Here is a 21,716-nt window from a genome sequence, read left to right as displayed (position 1 = left end):
CTTATTATTTGTTTTAGGGCTCTATTCATGGGTCAATGCAAGAGTTGTGGATATAATAATTGGTTTAAAATTGTTAATAGCAAGGGCAACGGTTCTAATTATGCAGCATTGCGAAACCCATTAGATTGTGTCAGTTGTCCTTTTGAGATACATCTAAACCTCCAAACCAAGAACAACCAACGATAAGATAAGATACAAGTTAAGAGAACCTTTATTTGTCCCACAATTGTGAATGTGCAATGCACAATTTACAATTCATCAGTCGAGACATGCAATAAAAAAATTATGAGATCATCATCCGTACACTGTGTAATGGTGTAAAATGGTGTAAAATCCCCTGCTCTAAAAAAAGTTATGTGTTTGAAACAACGTAGAAAGTTCTGGCAGAGATTGTTTTGAAGGAATTGGGGAAAATGTGGTCATGTGCCACTAACTGGAAGGCATCCACGACCCCCAGCACACCTGCTGACTGTACAGTCTACTGACACCCGATTTACTCCGAGAGAAATTAATCATCGTCGTGGTGACGCTCCACTGCTCTCGCAACAGGACGCCGCCCCACAGGACATCCACGCACACTTATTTATTTATATATCCCCACATGCGCGCACAAACACTGCTTCTAACGCACCTGAGCAGACTGGTATGTTTACGCTCACGCACACTCACCTGAGGAGAGTGACAGGCCGACAGCCGGCCCCTGACAGCATGTCACCACTGCACGGCTCTCTAAAGGATAACAATAGTTGGCTCTGCTTTAAAAAGACCACCGCACTCGATTTAGCTCAGTCACCCAAGTCAATGCAAGGGAAAATCCACTATTTTAAGTCTGAACACTGGGAAAAAAAATTAGCATCTGAAATGACATAACAAGTTAATAAGTGCTTGAAATAAGGAGTGTTTATCTTGTCTGGAAATGAAATTAAGACAAATTGTATTAAAAAAAAAGTCAAAATATCCTCAAATGAAGATAAATACTACTTAATTAAATCACTTTTCAACATATTATCTTCTAGTATACTTCACAGTTGCTCAGGTCTTCATCACCTTTGTCATCTCTACTTGATGGTTCTGCTCAAAGCATTTATTACATATTTGTGGACACTTTCATGCACTAAATCACTTCTGGCTCTCTCAACTAAGTGACATCATTCCGTTTTAGTTATTATCTCCAATGTCATCCCGCGGGTCAGAACAGTAGATTTCATTAGAGGCGAGCTTTTAACTGTCTGAGCCTCTCCATCTTCAAAGACTTACATGGACTTTTGGACTGGACTCCATCAGTCTCTTTGGACAGTCCCATTACAAACAGTAACAAGGTTAACGGGCTGCTCCTCTGTGGGTGTGCTTCCTATATACTTCCTGTCTCCTTCCTCCCTTGCATCCTCCTCTTCCTCGTGCCTAAGCCAGTCTCTGTAATTAAGTGGATGTTTAACAGCTGAAGACAGACAGGACACTGTTGGGGCTGGACACTGGGATTTGGGAGAATAACAGAAGGTTTTTGAAGGGAATGGACCGTCAAGAAGTGAAGTACGGAGGTATCTTTCTGTGGATTTGATCATAGTTGGGAATTCAGGTCAGTTTTGTAAAGGTTTAAGTTCGCTTTGTCACGAAAACACATTTTGAAGTGCAGTATATTGCTACAGAAATAAAATATAAGAAAATATAGATGTTTTTTTAACATTAAAAACCCCTTTCTAAATGTACATAATTGTTAAACAACATGAGCTGTAATAAACACACAGTACAATGAAACATTTTACTTAAAGCAATGGGTTATAAAATACGTATTCGACCCTCTACACATCTTTATACCACAAAAAATAACCTAATAATTCCCACTTTAAATAAACACATATATTGTTCCCACCCTCTACAGCTCAAATATTATCTTCACAAAACCACAAAATACCACAAAAATAATAGAAAATCCCCACTAAAAATATTGTTCCAGCTATAATTTATTGAACGATAAGTCGAGATGGATGATTATTGTGATTGTCCATTGTTATTCTATGAACATGGTAATGTATTTTGAAGTATATTTTGCAATAACAGTCCAAAAGTTCTATGCATTTTAGCACTAGACCAGGACTAGATCCGGACCTTTTTTAACTTAATTATCTTTTGGACAATGACGAGATAATTGGCCTGCATATAATTGATTTTCCTTCCGTCTTGACAATTGTGACCAAATGATAAATAATGCTGGCTTTTATAACTTTTACTTGAGCATGCAGAGATTGTTTTTAGTTCCATTAAAATTACATATAGAATCAGCATCGCCCGATTAGAATTAGACAATCATTTCAACCTCATCGTTCCTCTGCTTTATAAATATTGTTTCAACCCACATGCACAACCCCCAAGTTAAATCACACGAGTTGTTAAGATGATAAGCCCATTCCTCAAGTTAACAACCACCAGTCATTACGGTTTGTGAACCCTGGTGATTCTAATGTTAAAAATGGACCATCTATTTGCAGCATAAATAAAGCCGTGGAGAAAAGGGAGGATGGAACGCTGAAGAATAATAGTGCTTATAGTTTAAGCCTGACTGTGGTATGATGAAATGTGATGAGGAGAAATGATTCTTTGGGAGATAACGGGAGCAATGTTATATCATGTTTGTCTGAGCCCTAGTACCTGACCCATAGGTGTGACCGCAACATGAACTCAGTCTGGCATTAATCACAGCAAAACTCCATAGAAAGCTCATTACTTCCTTTGTTCACTCTTATTACAGTGTCCTCCCCACACACGCCCCCGTACTGACCAGTGCTATTTAGCATTGGTCTATAAAAGTATTTGACAAGGGTGATGTAGTTTGAACAAAGGGAATCTTACTTGGATCGGGCATTAATGTCGATTTAAAAATGGTTCAAATCAATGGTGGCAGTCGCCCTTCTTTTCATGGCTACTTTGCCTAGAACATTCCACTGCATGAAACGTCCATCTTTATTTCATTATCTTTGGTTTTATTGCTCAAATAATATCTTTTAAAGGATACATATTGTGTTTTTTTCATGTACTTTATGTTGACCTACAACATAAATAGATCATTATAGATCATTTTCCATTCTGTTCATCGTCAACTGCAATATTGATCTAAAACGGCCTAATAATAGACACGGGTCCATTGACTTCCTGTTCAAACTGGAGAACTGAGAATCTCTTCATAATGTCATTTAACTGTAGCAAGCAACACATTTTCATTTATGTGGTTTTAATTTTCAAAAGTATTTATCACCCTGCGCCTTGATTATTCAAATTATCACAACTAACTCCAGGGATGTGGGCGGGGATAGGTGAAAACAGGGATTTTCTGAACATGTGAGGCTCAGTTGCAGGGCAATACAGGATTAGTCAAATATGCATGAAGCAATAAAAACAACTTGAAGTAAACAAATGATGAGGTTAAAACAAATCATAGCTGATTTTATATAACATGTCCCCTTTTAAAATACAATATCATGTCATGGCGATGGATACGTTTAATAGCATACTGTTCGATATTTTAAGCAAAACAGTAATATCTCCATGGAAACAAGCATGTGGCATTACCAGAAAACGTACGCAGTGCATCTTTAAATATTAAAGTTTTCTCATTCCTATTACATGACTCCGGGAGCTTACTATCCATGGGTTTTAGAATGGTGATGTATTACCATTGTTGCCATAGCGATCAGCAATTTAAAACCAAACCTTACATCTTTTGAAAGGGAAAAGATGGATAGGTGATCTTGTGAACCAGGGGCCTCTGATTCAAGGCGGTCACATGAACACTAAACGATGAGCCAAATACACTCTTTTCCTCCTTGATCTCAAATCTCGATGATGGATAATTGGATGTAGTTCGCCGACCTGTCCCATAAATAATAGCCTCATCGTTCAAGTCTATCAAGAATATAAAAATAACTAGTGCATATACAGTGTGTTTTTGAGGCTGGTGGCACTTAATTTAAGAAGTACATAAGCCACTTGTACTTGTCTGCAGCTTGTGTGTCTTTTGTGTGAACGCCCTTGGTTTTAGTGGCATTGTTTGGTAATGAGTGCAGTCTCGGGAGAACAGTGGGGGACAAAAGAAGGGACGCAGCACACGCGCTAACGCTAAGACAAGGGTAAACGAACAAGAGTCTTCCCAAAAGTTTAGTTTGCGAGGACTTCCGGCGCACTAAAGTCACCCCAGCTCCTCTCTTTGGGGCTGAGGGGGGCTCAAGGTGGACCAGGAGATTGTCCCTTCACTCAGAGGTAGCCATGATGTGTGCTTTATGACACTGGCCTTACGCACGGCAGTGACGCTAGACCTCATTCACGTCAGCACAGGAAAGAGCATCCGATAAAGCTCCACGGAATTACTAACAAGCCAGACGTGGCAGTGCGTGCATGCATGTGTTTGTTGGGGATTGGAAGTGTCATACATGTGATGGTCTTTAGCTTCTCTAATCTCTATTATGGGATATGGAAAAGAAAAATTAACAACAGCAAAAACTTTGATTATTGCAAGCCACATTGATTTGTTATTTTTTCCAGCAATTTCACCATTAACAATATCAATATTAATGCCTGGTAACACTTTATATATACTGGTACTACACTTTTAATAACCTTTACAAAGCATGAACAACTTAAGACTTAATTCATGAGAACTAGTTTATTAAGAATGGTACAGACTGAGTAACTACTTAATGAATACCCTAATCCTTACAGCTAACCCCTTAATCAAGTAGTTACTAAGCCTGAATCTTTATTAATAAACTATTTTTTTCATTATGATCAAAGTCTTTACCAAGTTGGTGTAAACCCTCATTCGTCCTTGAGTTTCCATTGTTAAAAACAGACTCAGACTCATCATATGGACATTATTTAAAAAAAAAAAAAAAAAAGATGATGATGATACTTGATCTCTGACCAAATCCGTAGATTGCGAATGACCCTTGGATGATCAAAACATCTTCTTTTTCTAAAACAATGTATAGATGACTACAAACTAAGCTTTTTTCTACAAAATTTGGTCTCTGTTCACGCTTTATTTAAAACTATAAGGTATAGTTGTTCAAAAGTGATACTTATTCCTTTTAAGCCTTGTTTGACTCCATCATTTACCACATTCATACTCAAGGATACTACAAAGTATGCACTGGTCAAAACTGTGGGTCACACAACAAAGTCACTGTTGGTAATTTCTTGCTTTTCTCCATTTGACCTTGCTCATTATTTTCTGCTTAGTAACCATTTTGTTTGTGGAAAAAGCATACAACAGATGCCTGATTCATTAAAAACTGAATGCCTATTAATATTGTATGTTGACAATCCTGATGACAAAATGACTGTGGCATTGTCATTGTTGTCTAAACTCAAAAGAACACGTCGCACGTTTAAATCACCTGGCTGCAATATTTGCTATTCTGTTGGAGTGACAGTGACGAGATTGATTAGTCACTCCTTCCATACAAACACTGTGTTTTGTAACTCACTGATTGGCAGATAATTTGAATGCAAATGGCAGCGATTAGCGTTAGCTGCTCTCATTGGAGACCGGCACCATCGGGAAATACGAAAATATGTATGATTGTCTGCAGCAAAGAGGTAAACTAATCAGCGGAATAACAGTGTGCTTTAATGAGTCCTAAGCTGTCAGTAACATCAAAGTCGGGAGGCTTTTTTTAGCATTAATAACCGTCCCAGGAGCGGCTGTAAAAGCATATTTAATAAGCACCTCTTAAAACAGGCAGTCTTTGCAGAGGGAGCGCAGGGACCTTTTCATCTCTGAGCCCGGACACTTTGCTAATAAGTTCCATGCAGCCAGAGAAAGGAAGGAAGGGAGAAAGACGGAGAGAGAGTGGACAAACGCAAGCATAAAAAAGTTCCAGATGCCCCGATGTCTCACTTTTATGGCCCAGGATTTACGGAGCAGACACAGAGAGGAGGAAGCCGATTTATGGAGGCAGGTCCCGCAGGTAGAGCAGCAAGATAAACACATGGAAGTCCACTCCCTAATGCTAATACAGAATAAATGGGACTAAAATATGGTGGCGAGTTGGGGTTATCTCAAGGCCAGAGTAAAAAGGGTCCAATAGCTGGGAACATTTGCATAATAGTGAAAATAACTGCAGTTTAGCCAGGTGAAAGATGAAGGTGTCTTCAAAGTACAAATACACAACGTACTAAATGATGTGGTTGTGGATTCAGGGATGTAGTTTGTGAATTTGATGAGGACAATTGGCTGGTTTCAGAATTACTATTTTCTATGGCTGTGTGGGTCGCCAAAGTATCTAAGATTAAAATATAACATGTATACCACTCTAGAAAGTCCATTCAAACTATGTATATAAATGGGTATATGGGGATAATTGTATAGCAGCTATGCAATCTATTGTAATCATGATTTTCTGACTGAATGAAGGCTATTCAATCAAAAATCTAAATTAAACGAAGGCACTGTCAATTCACGCTACAAAATAGAATAGAAAGTAGGTCGCCCAACTTCACTTTGTGTCTTCGAGTGCTCAGTCCTTTCCAGAACTTCTACAGCTCAGGTCTCACTGATCGAGCTAAACGCTGGAGGCCACATGGCACTTGTCCAGTCACCTGTCTCAGTCTGGCGCCCCCTGTGTGCCGGCTGACCCGAATCCCACCCCAGCTGCCCTTTTCTCAGAGCTGCAGGCAGGGGCAGCTTCAAACGGCTCCGCACGGCTCCACGCAGCTACGCACAAGTGAAAAAAACGTTTCCTCCACAAGTGTCAAAGTGTATGTGCAGTGTGCAGCTGTGGACAGAGAGACAGTGCCAGTGCAAAGAATGTCACTCCAGGGCAGCAGGGGTCAGTGTTCACAGTGGGACGGGTTTGACGGACTGTAAATGTGTCAGGAGTGGGGCACTAGAAAATCTATAGGCAATTTCAGGTTAGGTTAAAGCTTTGGTCCATAGGATGAAACAACAAAACGTATTCTTTGTAACCATTTTTTTTTTTTTGCATTGAAGTTTGCTATTTTATTCATATTTGCCAAAAAGTATATATTGTTTCATGTAGAAATGGAGAGAAAATAATCCGACTATAACACTATTTTACAGCTGGTCTGAAATACAAGTATATATTGCTCTTTTGCTGAGATGGTTCTCATCGTTTGGTTTATGTTTATGGATCCAGGGCTGCCTTTTGGCTATTATGTGAGCCTTACAAAACGCCTCAGGACATAAGATAAAAGAGATTAGCCAATGTGTAAACAACTTAAAACCCTCATAGCCTTTCCAGTGGAGAGTCCGACAGCTGTTTGTCTCCAACATTGCATTGCTTTGCCGGGAATGTTCCACAGCATAATATAAACCAATATATCTTTGTCTTAATCAATTGCTGGTGTTTTTACTGCTAATAACACTTGGTTTTGGTGGAGTAAATCTTCATGGAGATTGCAAAGTTTTATGCCATTTTTTAACATCTGTTTGACGCGCCTTTTAGTTTTTGGTTGTATTTTGGTTTATGTCTTTTTGATTCTCTTCCTCCTTTGCCATTTCCTCCTGTTGATGTACTTCACTCTGCAGTAGTAAAGTGGTAACAGTTTTACGGTTCCGACATGATGTACAGCGCATTCACATGCACTTATTAGTTTGATAAATGTGGACCTTTCTCTCCACGCATTTGCATTCACACACATAGAAACACTTGTTATTTGGAGCATTGGATGTGGAGATGCAGTTAATTATCTGTAATGAGCACACTTCTATACAATGCTAATCAACTAAGAGCCGAGTGCCACTTGTAAGCGATGCAGTGATTGTAGTACTCTCTGGATATTATAAAACTTTTACCTATTCTCTATGCACTTACAGTTAAAGGGCTTGTGGTTAATGTATGCATTTCTATAAAACAAAGTTATCATGTTTTTGCTAAAAAATACTCGTCTAGTTCATAAAGTTTGACAATTTGGATGGAGGTTATGATTTTTACTTTCTGGCTAAACATGAGACCTCATCTTTCAATTAAAAAAATAATTAAAAAACAAATGGTTTCTTCTTTTTGATAAACTGGACATCCATAAGTAAACATTACATCCAAACAAATCAAACCACAAAATCAATCCACGATAAAAATCTAAACAAAATATCAGCACTTTACTGGACATTCTAACACATACGAATAACAAACATTACTGTTAAATATTACAATCATCACACATTATTATATTATTCTCCTCCTCAATGAAAAAAGCGTCTTGTTTGCTTTTTTAAAAACAACATTAAAATAATAAAGTATTATTATTTTCAATAATTTTGACCTGAAAATGAGAAATGGATTAAAAGAAAGACGCACACAATGGTCGACACAAAAAAGCTGTGCGGCAAAAAGTCCTCAAAACTATTAATATCTCTATGTATCTAACCTAAACTGCAATCACATGACAACCTATGGAAAATATATATATATACATAAACATACTAGGAAATCATGTCTTTTATAGATAAAAAGGCCCTTTAAACACTTCCAAACCTTCTCTTTTCTGCTGTTGTCCCATATAAACCCACATTATCTAAATAAAACAAGTGGTCGACTAATACACATTCGGTTGCCTGAGAAACCCTTGACCGATTAATCGACTAAACCACTCTACAGCTCTAGTACGATCCCACCAAACTAAATCACGTTTAAATAAAACATGAAAGTTTAAAAAAAAGTATTGTCTGCTTCACATGTACCAGCTGACGCAATGACTTATTATTAACAAGACTAAGTAAAGACCGAGTGTCCTATTTTGGCCCCTCCAGGACCCCCTACCTTGATCTCTCCCACTGTCTCTTGTAAACACGGATGTCAATACTTGGAGCTCTGTCTTCAAAGTGGGAAATCTCAGTTTTAGCCTCCTGCTGGGGAACTCAAAGCAGGTTTATCTGAGCACTTGACTTGTGTGCGGTGGATGTGAGAGAACAAAGAGAAAAGACGGGACGGCATCTGTCTTTTAACGAAGCATCTGCTCACTGAGGCATTATCGAAACACTGCTCCTGATTTATAATATCCACACAAACTGTTGACAGGGTTATATTCGGAAAAACATTTCCTGTTGATGGGTAGAGGAAAATTAGGTCAATCTGAGGACTAGTTTTGCAATATAGCCGGAGTGCTATATTTCTAAACTAGTGCTAGTGTTGTGTGAATGGACAGACCTGAATTGTCACTAGTAAAGTAATTGTAGTGTGATTGGTTATTTGTGTAAGTTTTATGTCTCTGCGACTGTTTGGCTATTGTGGATGATGTACCCACAAGGTAAATGTACAAATGTTGAATCAGACCCTAAAACCCACTTTTTTAACCCCAAACTGTCAATTTAACAGCAAAATTTGTGTATGTACTAAGTCTATTTTTATCTTATAGTCAATTTAAATTGTCTTTCTTTAATGCATGCCTTATTTGATTTGATATATCTTGCTTTTAACATTGTTCATTGTTTTATGTTGCACCGTATCACCAAAGCAAGTTGCTCGGCTGGGAATTTTGTTCACTGATTCAGCATTCGAACAATATAAATTTCATATTTGTTTACCCCATTTGTAGGAAATATTATTGGCCTTTAGAAGGTGTGATGTTATCTGAAACCCGGCAGTATAATCCACAGCCTAAGGCTACAAGTACCAGTTTGACCAGTGGTGCCTGAGTAGTAAGAATTCTGGCCTCACAGCAAGAAGGATACAGCAATATTCAGTTTGTCTATCTTGAAATAAATAATTGAAATATAGTCAATATATTGGTGGAAATTAAATTACAAGCAAGAATGACTGTAGTAACATTTACAGTTACAGTAACATTTTTAGCTATCTGTACTTTATTTACCATAAATAATCTTTGCTAACTGTTAATGTTTTACACTGCATTAGATCACTAGGAAAAATAAGAAATTAAATCGATTTTCTGCTGTTGACCAAAAATCAGCACATTTACAACTTTAATACTTCTCAAAATCTGTGTGAAATCCTTTTTTTTTTTGCTCCTGCATCTGTACTTTTACTTTACAAAACTGAGTACTTCTTCCACCATTCCATATCTATTCTACTGAAACAAGTACGATTTGACGAAACACCTTTGAAATGCACCTGAGTTTTTCTTTATCGCGCCTTTTTATGAAAACTACAGTACATTTGATATATTTCAGTAACTACATCTCTGTGTGTTTGTGCTGTTGTGTGGGATCATTTGCTTACATTTGAATAAAGGGAAACCCGCTGTCGACGCTGTGAACATTACAATGATATACCTTTGTTTATGACCATTTAGAAGAACTATATTGACCCTTCCTGTGCTTCTCCTGTCGCCCCTCAGCTGCTGGTGAACTCGGTGGTGCAGACGGCCCTGCTGTACGAGAACGTGGTTGTGAGTGAAGGCAGTCCCATCCTCAGAGACCTGCTGTTCAGCCCGGACCACCAGCACCTCTACGCCCTCACCGACAAACAGGTAAGAGGAACCAGCCAATCAGATCGCAGCGCGCAGCAAACGTCAAGCACGAACAATAACTGGGTATGAATGAGCAGCTACAGTATTGGCTGATGGTTTTTGCAACGGTTTTTATTAAATCTTGATCAAAAATGGTTCTGTTTAGCGTTGCTTTCGATTGAAGGAATTGTATCTGCAATCTACTATTTTAAAGTAATTATTCATGCTTTTATTTTTTGTCTTGCGATCTATATTGTATCGTGTTGCGCTCACGTCACATCGTAACATTTTTTACTTTCTGTGGTTTAAAATTGAGGGGGCAGTTGAGTTTTCTGTGGGATAATTTGGCTTTTTATTGTAAATTTTGTTTAAGATCTTTGTTTGATGGATTGAGTGATGGATTTTACAGGAAACGCAGCACAGAAAGAGCTAGAAACACCAAATAAGAGAGTGAAATAAGCATATTTGTTTGATCTTTTTTGAATATACAGTTTATGCAGGTACCAGGAGAATGGAAAATCACAATACAGTTTTGCATTCTCTTCACTGGCTTCCACTGGGCCACAGGAGTTACTTTATAATATTATTTTTGGTTTAGAAGGCGGTTTAATGGTCCAAAGCACCAAAGTTTATGTTAGATATGCTTGTTCCAATTGACAGAGTTTGTTATGTGTCCCAAGAGTCAGGACCAAGCAATTAAGATCCGCCCCGCCTTCAACATTCCCGTGTACCTCAGCTTTTACATGGAATTATAAATTGCAGAATTCACTTCTACTTTTTATCTGACTCTTATATTTTATTGTCTTGCACGATGAACTGATGTAATTTATTATGTTGTGTATTTGTCTGTTGTGAAGCACTTTATGAATTGTGCTTTATGAATAAAATCGCCCTGCCTGTGTGGATTGTCCTTCAAAAACACTGGATTGTTCTCAGAGTTATATAAAGTTTGGAGTTGATTTGCCCTGTTGCTGCAAAATGTGTAAAACAATCATAAAGAGACATTTTCTAACAGAATATAACAAAGAGTTGTGGAACCTGATAAACTGCCTGATCATTACATGTTGAATATGTTATGAAAATCTCCTTTGGTTTATCACCGGGCTCACTGAAAAAGTTGCTATGACGATGACCTCTGTTATAGACCCCTGCCCTCTACCTGAAACTTTTTTTTATTGTTTGTTCCACTGCTAATTTGGAAAAAGGACTACTGAGCAGATAGTGTTTTGTTGCTTGACAAAGCTGGTCTACTAATGACTATGACATCGTGGCACGGTGTCTGGCATTATTCAAGGGTTTTGGTGTTATAAGAAGTACTTTTGCTCCAGTACTACATAGTCAACGACACATCTTGAGTTTTGTACTATTCACTTGAAATGTTATTCAGATTGGGGACGTCAAGGTTATTAGGTTAATCGATCAACATGATTATTTAGGTCACAATACAATCATAAAGACAAGAAAGTTATGATCATGATATTTTTAGAAGAAAATTGTATTTTTGTTAATTAAATTTACTGTATAGGTGACATGTTAAATTAAAACACGTGAACATTTTGAAGAAAAATCAAACTGCTCACTCTTTCTGTTAGAGCAACGATGGAATTAATTAAGAAAAGTAATTTTTCGTTTAAGTATAAATAATTAATAATTATCTAATTATTAACAAAGTCTAATCCTTAAGTTAAAATGTATAATTTATGTCACGCGTCAGTATGGAGCGGGAGGGGGCGGGGCCAGAGAAGTAGGCCAAACTTAATTGGTAAAATGGGAACAGGTGAGACGGGTCGAGATGGAAGTCAGAGCACATCCCCGCACATCGCAGAACATCGCAGCGTCTTTTAATTGAGCAGAAAATAAAAGAAATAAACGCACCACGGATTACGTGAGTTTTTGTTCGTGAGGATTTTGTGTGAGTCAAGAAATGGACACTCAAAGGATGACTACTAAGCAGTTTTTCAGCGAAGATTGACTAGAAGCCAATACACTTTCTTCATAAAGTAAATGTAAAGTGCTTTATCGTGCTGTTTATGTCAAAAATGCTCTCTCAGAAAGTTTGATTTTAATTAAGCAGGTCACATAATGAGGGTAGGTAATGAAAATAAGAAGGAAAGAACATTTGTATTGTTGTTGCGATGTTTAATCCAACAAAATAATTGTTACACTAAGATTTTAAATTGTCACATCCCTACTTGAGATACATACATTCAAAGTGCAGTCCAGGTGAATATTTTACACATCAGAAATGACAAACATTGAATAAACAGTTTTATTGTTGCTGGCAACCGTACTTCTGATTCTGAGACAACATAAAAGAACAGCGTGAACTCGTATAACTTTGAAAAATGCATTTGAACATAAAATAGACTGTAGGAGCGCAATCAGGCTAATTGCATCCACGCCACATACAGAGTGGACCCGGTGCAGTCTAGGCAGCCTCGCGCTCATAAACCAGGGCTAATTAACATCATGAATAATGAATGGTGTCATGTAAGGCTGATGCGTGTCACAGCTGTATATTAAAACGACACTATGAGCTTTGCATTTTAATCGAACGCTAAAATGTCCAGGCTAATTGTGAGGAATAATTTTATGCATTAATAATCATGTAAAAGCAAATCACTTACAGGAACATTGAAATATGAAATGAGATATTTGGGGCAGTAGTTGCACAGCGTGGTTTATATTCTACGAGATATACTGCGGTATCGGCAATAACGCAATCATTGGTACCGTATTTTTGGCACTATAAGGCGCACTGGCAATGAATGGTCTATTTTTGATATTTTTTCATATATAAGGCGCACTGGAATATAAGGCGCATTAAGTGAAACAAAACGTGTACCACACAAAATTGCACAAAAAATATATATAACTAGAATTAATCCATATATAAGGTGCACTGGATTATAAGTCGTTTTTTGAGAAAATTGAAGTCTTTGAAGTGCGTCTTATAGTGGGGAAAGTATGGTACAGTAGATGTAGCTTGTTTCCATGCTTTGCACATATACAATGAGTGCCAGTTTAATGCCATACTATGGAACTTTCCAGGCAAAACGACAACCTATTTCTCACAACTTACAACAGCTAACTTTGCTTTGTTTTTGACACTCTGCGACTGTTGCAGTTGTTTTTTATTCCAAACAGAACAGAAATCCATTTAGACCGGACGGAGAAGCGTTCCTTTCATCGATTTCTGTGCAATAAAAATAAAAGAAAAAAGTGGCTTGAATTTATAAGGTGTTGTTGACGTTGGGCTAACAACTGTTTTGTCTATGGCAGGCTTGGGCAATTATTTTCCTCCGAGGGCCATTTTCAAATCCAGGCAAGTAGCGGAGGGCCGGCCCGCGACCATTGGTGTGAAAAAAAGGGAAAAAAAAAATATATATATATATATATATATAATCAAATACATATAACTTTTCTGTCAAATATAGGCTATTGAATATATGACTTAGTTCATTTCATGTCCTCTTTATTAAGGATACATGTGCAGACACATGTTACAGACAGTTAAAGAATAGAAACTAAAATCTTTCTAGGGGCCGGATTAAACATGCCGAGGGCCACATCTTTCCCCAGGGGCCACAAATGCCCAGGTCTGGCCAAAGGGCAAAATGTGTATATATATATATGTATGTATTATTATTATTATTATTATTATTTTATTTTATTTTTTTTAAATATTACTTGGCATCTTTGGCGGGCCGGATTATAAAGACAAACGGCCGTATATGGCCCGCGGGCTGCAGTTTTCCCAGGTCTGGTCTGTGGCAATGTTAAAAACGTTGTCTGGCCTGGATAGAGAAGCGTTGTAGATATATGATTTATGTTACATATGATATCAAATAAATATCCACAGTATAAACAAAAACAACATTTACAGAACTGACATAGTCTATTACTACTTGTAGATGAGGCAGTAACAAAATAGTTAATCAAATAAACATAATTAGCTATCATACATAATAATGCATCTATTATAATAATGTATACTGTATATTTGTGAGGGAAATAAGTTGAAGAGGCAAAGTGTTACTTGTTAATTACTTGTCAATTTATTATTTATCAATTTGCTGTCGATGCTGGTTATTGCAATTGCTTTTTTTTATTTCTTGGTTGATTTGCACGTTCTATGTCATTGTTAATTTCAGTTAGTAATACTGTTGTTATGGGTTTGGATTTGGACATTTGGCTTTATGAATGTGGTATTTGCCAAACAGGATGAAGACGTTGGTGAGTGTATCAACTTTTTTCGTTTTGACGTGTGAAGCGAGTGATACCACGTTCCTCCTGTTGGGCTGGTTTTCCCGTAAGGTGATGCTTACTGTGCTTAGAAACAAACAAAACAAGTGAGTATTATTTGCAGGGTGTAGATGTACAGTTTATATAATGTAACTGTTGGCGGGATAGTAATAATGATGGATTTTGAAACGAATTCCCCTTATTTTATTGCAGATTGCGTATCCATATGGTAACATCCAGGTTCTATTTGAATAATGTGATTCCGATAGTGTTTTCCTCTAGGTTGAGTTTGCGTTGCGCTCTGAATCCTGCTCTGAACGTATTTTTTGTGACTATTTGTACTTGGAAATTCTGTGCCTTGGACCCAGAAGCGAGACATATAATACGCCGTGTGACATCACTCCATAACAGCTCCAAAAAGTTACATAGTGCACCTTTAACATCACATTCTATAGCTTTTGTCTAGTTCCTCTGGTAATTATGAGGAAAAATAGGCATTTCTTCTGATGTCATGCCATTTGCTCTTACTGTATGTCTCTCTGCACAATAACACTCGGCTAGAAATGATTTGATTGTATTACTTTATTGCATCAGTTAAGCTTGGCTACATGACATAATGCTCTAACATTGTTCAGTGTTTCCTCACGGGAAATACTTTCAATAGTCAATACAAGATGGGAAACAACAGACTGTTCTAACCCCGGTTTATGCTGTCAAGTCGGCCTCCAAAATGTTGTTTTCATCTTCGACAGAGGGCATTTTCTGCATATTGAGTGGAATGGACACAAAAACACTGTTGTCCTTGGTGTGTTGACTCAAATTTGATACAGATTATTTCTTAAAATGAGATAAGATTATTTAACGGACCAGTGTTTAAAATGGGCAGAATTCTTTAGTAGAATTTGATCTTTTATTAAATGTCAAAATGCAAATGTTTTGACCCGGTTTATGGTTAATTTCTCTACAATAGAGCGACTGGCACACAAACATTCTCAATGATTATACAACATTTTAGCTCCAAAAGGTGGTTGCACTATTCAACACCCCCGTTAATGAATATTTAGGCCCGAGCCCCAGCAGGGCGGAGGGCCTATTGCTCCCGCAACGCTGCCTTCGGCAGCGTTGCAACTGTCTGACCAAACATGCGGGCTGCGCCCGCATGTTTGGTGCCCCGTCGCCCCTGGCAAGTACAGTGAACTAGCCCATGCCGAAGGCATGGATCATGCATACTTACTCCTGCTATGACAGAAATAGTCAACAATGAGTGAATGGGCGTAGCCCATTCACTCATTGTTGACAACAGCAGCGCGAAGCGCTGCATTCCTCCAAAAACCCTCCTGGCATCGTCCCGTACGCGAAAATCCATGCCGCAGGGTCATGCTTGTATCTGCTCAAATCAATGGAAGTCTATGGGGAGTGGGCGGGGCATCCCGACGGATGATGATTCCACCCCATGACGGCATCGGGAAGGCTTAGAGCTTTCAAACGATGTATCATTTGTTGTTATAGTGGAAACGGCTATATTGTTTTTGCTAAAAATATTATTATTATTTTTCTTGTTCTTCTGCTTTTTGATCTCTAATTTGACCCCCTGAACATGCTCAAAAACTCACCAAACTTTGCCCAAAATTCAGAATCGGCGAAAAATTAGATTTTTTCTGGGCCATTTTTTTTTTCGTTAAAAAATGGCGCGACAGCGCCACCGACAAAAGTCAAAATACATTGCGCCTATGGGAGACGCCCCGAGGTCAACTTTGGCGTCAAGCTACGAAATTCGGGACACGCATTCCTCTCGTGAGGACAAAGAAAAAAAATCATTGTGGCCACGCCCCCAGACTTACCCTATGGCCGCCATCTTCCTTTGAAAATGAAAACACGCTGTGTTAGCCATTTTGTTCACGTCAAACTTTGACAAACTCCTCCTAGGGCGTTTTGCCCACCAACTTCAAAATTGGCGTACGTCCTCTGGACAAGTGGGGCATCAAAAGTTATCCAATTTTTGGAGATACCTTTTACGGTCTGTGTGCGGCGCAGCCGCAAAGTTGGACAACTTATTTTGGAATATTGCAGCTCTAAAAATTGCTCCCATTTGATCAAAACCAGTCCGATTATGACCAAATTTGAATCAGTTGTTCAACTTTCTAGTTTGGACCAGTTTATGATGACAAAATTGAAATGGTCGCGATAGCGCCCCCTACAGAGTGACCTTTAAATTAACATTGAAGGTCAAAAAATAGTTTTACCAAAATGTTCTAAACTTTACCCAAAATTCTATTTTGGCGTCCCGATCAAAAAAGCCAATCAGACAAATGCCTTAATTTTTACGCCGTAGTCGTAGCGATGACATAAACCTCCCATGTTATCCCTATGGGAAAACCGCTAAATCTCTCGAATATCAACATTTTTCTGTTTCACACTTTAACAAACTCCTCCTAGTGCGTTTTGCCCACCAACCTCAAAATCGGTGTACGTCCTCTAGACAAGTGGGGCATCTAAAGTTATCCACATTTTAAGGATAGCTTTTACGGTCTCTGTGCGACGGAGCCGCAAACGTTTCCCAGAATTCTGACTATTTGGCCTTCAGAGTGGCCTATAAGCAATAGAGTTTTTCCAAATGACATGATATTTTGAACAAAATTCTAATTTGCCATCCTGACCATAAAAGTATGAGAGCCAAAGTCATATTTTGTACGGCGTAACCGTAGCGATGACAGAAACATCCCATGTTATCCTTATGGGAAAATCGTAGAATCGCTCAAATCACCACATTTTTACGCTTCACACTTTAACGAACTCCTCCCAGGGCGATTGCCCGATCAAGCTCATATTTGGGGAAAATCATCTACACAAACGGGGCATCAAAAGTTATCCATATTTTGATTTTAAGTGGTACGGTCTCTGTGCCGTGGAGCTGCAAATATACTGTCACAAATGGGAAAAACGCCAAATCCTGGAAATGTTCACATTTACGCTTCACACTTTAACCAACTCCTTCTAGTGCGTTTGGCCCACCGATCTCAAAATCGGTGTACCTCCTCTAGACAAGTGGGGCATCAAAAGTTATTCAAATTTTATGGATAACATTTACGGTCTCTGTGCAGCTGAGCCGCAAACTTTTCGCAGAATTTGGACTATTTGGCCTTCAGAGTGGCCTATAAACAAGAGTTTTTCCAAATGACATGATATTTTGCACACAATTCTCATTTGCCATCCCCAAATTAAAAGTATGGGAGCCAAAGTCATATTTGGTAAAGCGTAGCCGTAGCGATGACAGAAACATCCCATGTTATCCCTATGGGGAAACCGCAAAATCTCTAAAATGACCACATTTTTACACTTCACACTTTAACAAACTCCTCCTAGGGCGATAATCCGATCAAGTTCATATTTGGGGAGAATCATCTACACAAGCGGGGAATCAAAAGTTATCCATATTTTTATTCCAAGTGTCACGGTCTCTGTGAGCTGCACATTTGACCGATATTTGTCTTCATTTGCACTGGTTAAGCACAGCATTGTACATGTCCAATGTGTCACTGTCTTAGTTCTTAGACAATTGCATCTCTGTAAAATGCAGAGAGCAGAGTCGGAAGGCCGGCGGCCCGCGAGGGCCGTTGGATGCCGCTTGCGGCTTTAATTCTCTTTATCTTTTCATGAAAACGATAGTCAGACGATATTACAGTTTGTAGCTCAGACAAAAATGTGATAAAACACGTCTTCAAATGTATAAATGTCTGCAAAATGAATTACAAAATTGCAGAAAGATCCCTTTAAACCCCCATACCCATTTGAACGTTTACAACCAAACTTTTTTCATTTAATTTTAATTTTTAGAATCAGCTCTTTTAGTATCACTTTGACTATAAACGCAATATTCAAATGTTGCATATCTTCAAAGCAACGTAACAACATTATCTACATTTTGCTGTATTACTTTGAATGAACCACAGATAATCAAACGGTACATTCACATTGTGAGTATTTGAAAGTGGTTAAAGTTTGTTGTTTTTACACTGCTACTCTAACTCTTGGACAGAAAAAATGAAATGCCATTTGCAATATAATCATAGAAACGGTGAGTACTTTTTAAACAACGTACTATTACAGCTGTTACCGGGGTCTGACTCACCCTCCCTGTCCCCGCCCACTTCCTCCTCTCCCTCTGTGTTACATCCACCACTGTGTTATCTCATAAGAGCTAATGACGGCGCTGTGATAACCTTCAGCCGCACTCCCCTGTACGTTCACTAACTGCTGTACCACTGGTGTGTAATTTCACAGCGATTAGACGTAATTGACTTCCACGTGTCAGACTGGGCACGGGTGTAGAGGAGGAGAGGCGACGGGGAAGAGGAGGAAAGGCGATGGGGAAGAGGAGGAGAGGCGACGGGGAAGAGGAGGAGAGGCAACGGGGAAGAGGAGGAGAGGCGACGGGGAAGAGGAGGAGAGATGATGGGGAAGAGGAGGAGAGGCGACGGGGAAGAGGAGGAGAGGCGATGGGGAAGAGGAGGAGAGATGATGGGGAAGAGGAGGAGAGGCGATGGGGAAGAGGAGGAGAGGGGATGGGGAAGAGGAGGAGAGGTGAAGGGAGAGAGGAGGTGAGGTGATGGGGAAGAGGAGAGGTGATGGGAGAGAGGAGGGGAGGTGATGGGGAAGACGAGGAGAGGCGACGGGGAAGAGGAGGAGAGGCGATGGGGAAGAGGAGGAGAGGCGACGGGGAGAGAGGAGGAGAGGCGACGGGGAAGAGGAGGAGAGGCGAGGAGAGGCGACGGGGAAGAGGAAGAGAGGTGATGGGGAAGAGGAGGAGAGGCGAGGAGAGGCGACGGGTAGAGGAGGAGAGGCGACGGGGAAGAGGAGGAGAGGCGACGGGGAAGAGGAGGAGAGGTGATGGGGAAGAGGAGGTCAGGTGAAGGGAGAGAGGAGGGGAGGTGATGGGGAAGAGGAGGAGAGGAGGAGAGGCGATGGGGAAGAGGAGGAGAGGTGATGGGAGAGAGGAGGAGAGGTGAGAGGAATAGCGGCGCTACGGAGAGAAACGCGGTTTGCTGCGGGCTCGGGGAAGTGAATTAGTTTAATCAATGCCAAGAAAAATGCAGAGATTAAACTGTAGAGAGACTGTGTTTAAATTCACTAACATAAAGGTTTTACATTTATAGTGATGGATGAAAATAATTACAAATACAGCTCTTTATTAAAGTGTTTATGAGGTAATGGCAGGGGTTTCAGGAGCTCCTCAGAGGGTTTAAGAATGCTCTATAATATTACACTGAATACCGTATTTTCCGGATTATAAATCACACCTTTTTTCACAGTTTTGGCCGGAGTGCGACTTATACTTATATTTATACTTATATACTTATATTTATACTCCAGAGTGACTTATATGTGATATTTTTTGTTATTTTCACACATATCTTTTTTTCTTATCTATTATGCATTTTTTGACTGGTGCAACTTATAGTCCGGAAAATACGGTAATTCCCATTTGATAAACCGCATGCCTCTTCCCACTCATATACTTTCACTGTCTATGGTTTTGTGTACAAATACCTTGGTTTTCATTGTGCAGGGAACACTAATGCGCCTCGAGGGATTGGCAGGTGTGATTTGCGCTGTCATTTTACTAAATATTTGTGCATTTTAAAGTGTCCTGAGCAAGCTTGCAACCGCGACAGAACGCTTTTTCTTATTATTGGTGTTTGATGATGTTTTGCTGGCTGGTGCGACGTCACATCTAGTCCAAAAAGGTGTCTTGTGATTAAAAATAAAAGGTTGAGAAATGCCGCACTGATAAATGAATATCGGTTAGAGTTTTAAAGGCGTCTAACTCTGCTCCATCTAAGGCTCGCCGTCGATGTTATCGGCTCAATTTCTTGGAACCGCTCTCTGCCATTTTCATTTTGTAAAAGTAGCTCTCTGGGGAGAAAGATTGGAAACCTCTGTTGTGGGGGCTGTGTTAGATATGGTTAAGTAAGGCCTCTTATTTGGTAAGCAAACCAATAATAGTATAATATTCTAAGGTTGAGTTTCATTCAGTTATTACAAGTACCATAAGAGTTTATAAGAGCTTTTCTATAAGATGGTTTTTCAATACGTTTTTTTTAAGTTATCTGTTTTTTATTATTTATTTCTGTACCTACTTTGTGTTGCAACACTGGAATATCTTATCTTATCTTACCATCCAAGATAATGTGTAGCCCTCATACCAGCTTTGAAAGGTATGACTACTAAATGTTTACCATACCAAAATATTGACTTAATTAAAAAAATTATAATAATAAATAAAATAAAATGAAGGTTAAACAGGCTTAAATCAAGACTAAACCAGCCAAATATTTATTCAGGATTAAACCAGGAGTATTCATTGGTTCCGCTTCCTTATATAACATTATGCAACACTTTGAAGATTTGTTCACATTGAAATATAAAATAATAACAATCATAATCATACATTTACTTTACATTGTTAATCCCTATAGTGACGGTCCTAATGTATCATCTTTCTGAAACCCATAAAAGTAGTCTATACACGTTGAAAAATTACTATTTCCGAATGTATTTTATTTCAATATATTCATCATAGTAAAATTGTAAATATAAGCCTGATTAATTTAGATGAATATTTGCATAGACACATTTTTACAGATAATTAGAATAACCTATGTGGCCTGATATAGCATAAAATCCTTTGACTTGAAAGAATGGGCTGAGAGCCAGCCAGTTTCCCATCATTTTCAATAGACCAGAGGCTGTAAAATTAATATACCCAAGTGGTGATATCAATTAGTATGATAATTTTGATGATCATTATTTTAGTCAGCAGCGCTCGGTGTGCATTAAAGAAGTCTGAGGCACCAGGAAGTCTTTCTAAAATATTAAAGAAACTGTTCTATTTTTGATGAGCGGATATCAGAGCGTGTTAGAGGAGGAAGAGGAGGAGCTGACAGGAGCGAGCCAGGTGTGACATTTTACCACACACTAGGCACGGTAAATCTGGATTCTTTTAATTAAGAAATACCGCAATGCGACTTTTGATTGCATATACACGTTTAGAT

General features: G+C 38.8%; 1 protein-coding gene across 3 annotated transcripts in view; it reads left to right on the top strand.

Moving 5' to 3' along the window:
* plxna1a (plexin A1a) overlaps positions 1 to 21,716 on the top strand; it is a 354,584-nt gene that overhangs the window by 162,292 nt on the left and 170,576 nt on the right. For all 3 annotated transcript variants that reach the window (XM_072449536.1, XM_072449538.1, XM_072449537.1), the window contains exon 4: positions 10,309 to 10,440. In XM_072449536.1, the coding sequence (XP_072305637.1) occupies positions 10,309 to 10,440 (132 nt within the window). The remainder of the gene's footprint in view (positions 1 to 10,308; positions 10,441 to 21,716) is intronic.

This window comes from Eucyclogobius newberryi, unplaced genomic scaffold (genome assembly GCF_026437365.1).
Source record: "Eucyclogobius newberryi isolate DKJ021-1_F unplaced genomic scaffold, fEucNew1.0.hap1 SCAF_17, whole genome shotgun sequence".
Classification (NCBI taxonomy): Eukaryota; Metazoa; Chordata; class Actinopteri; order Gobiiformes; family Gobiidae; genus Eucyclogobius; species Eucyclogobius newberryi.
The sequence above is the reverse complement of the archived record's forward strand: the minus strand, read 5'-3'. Positions and strand labels throughout refer to the sequence as shown.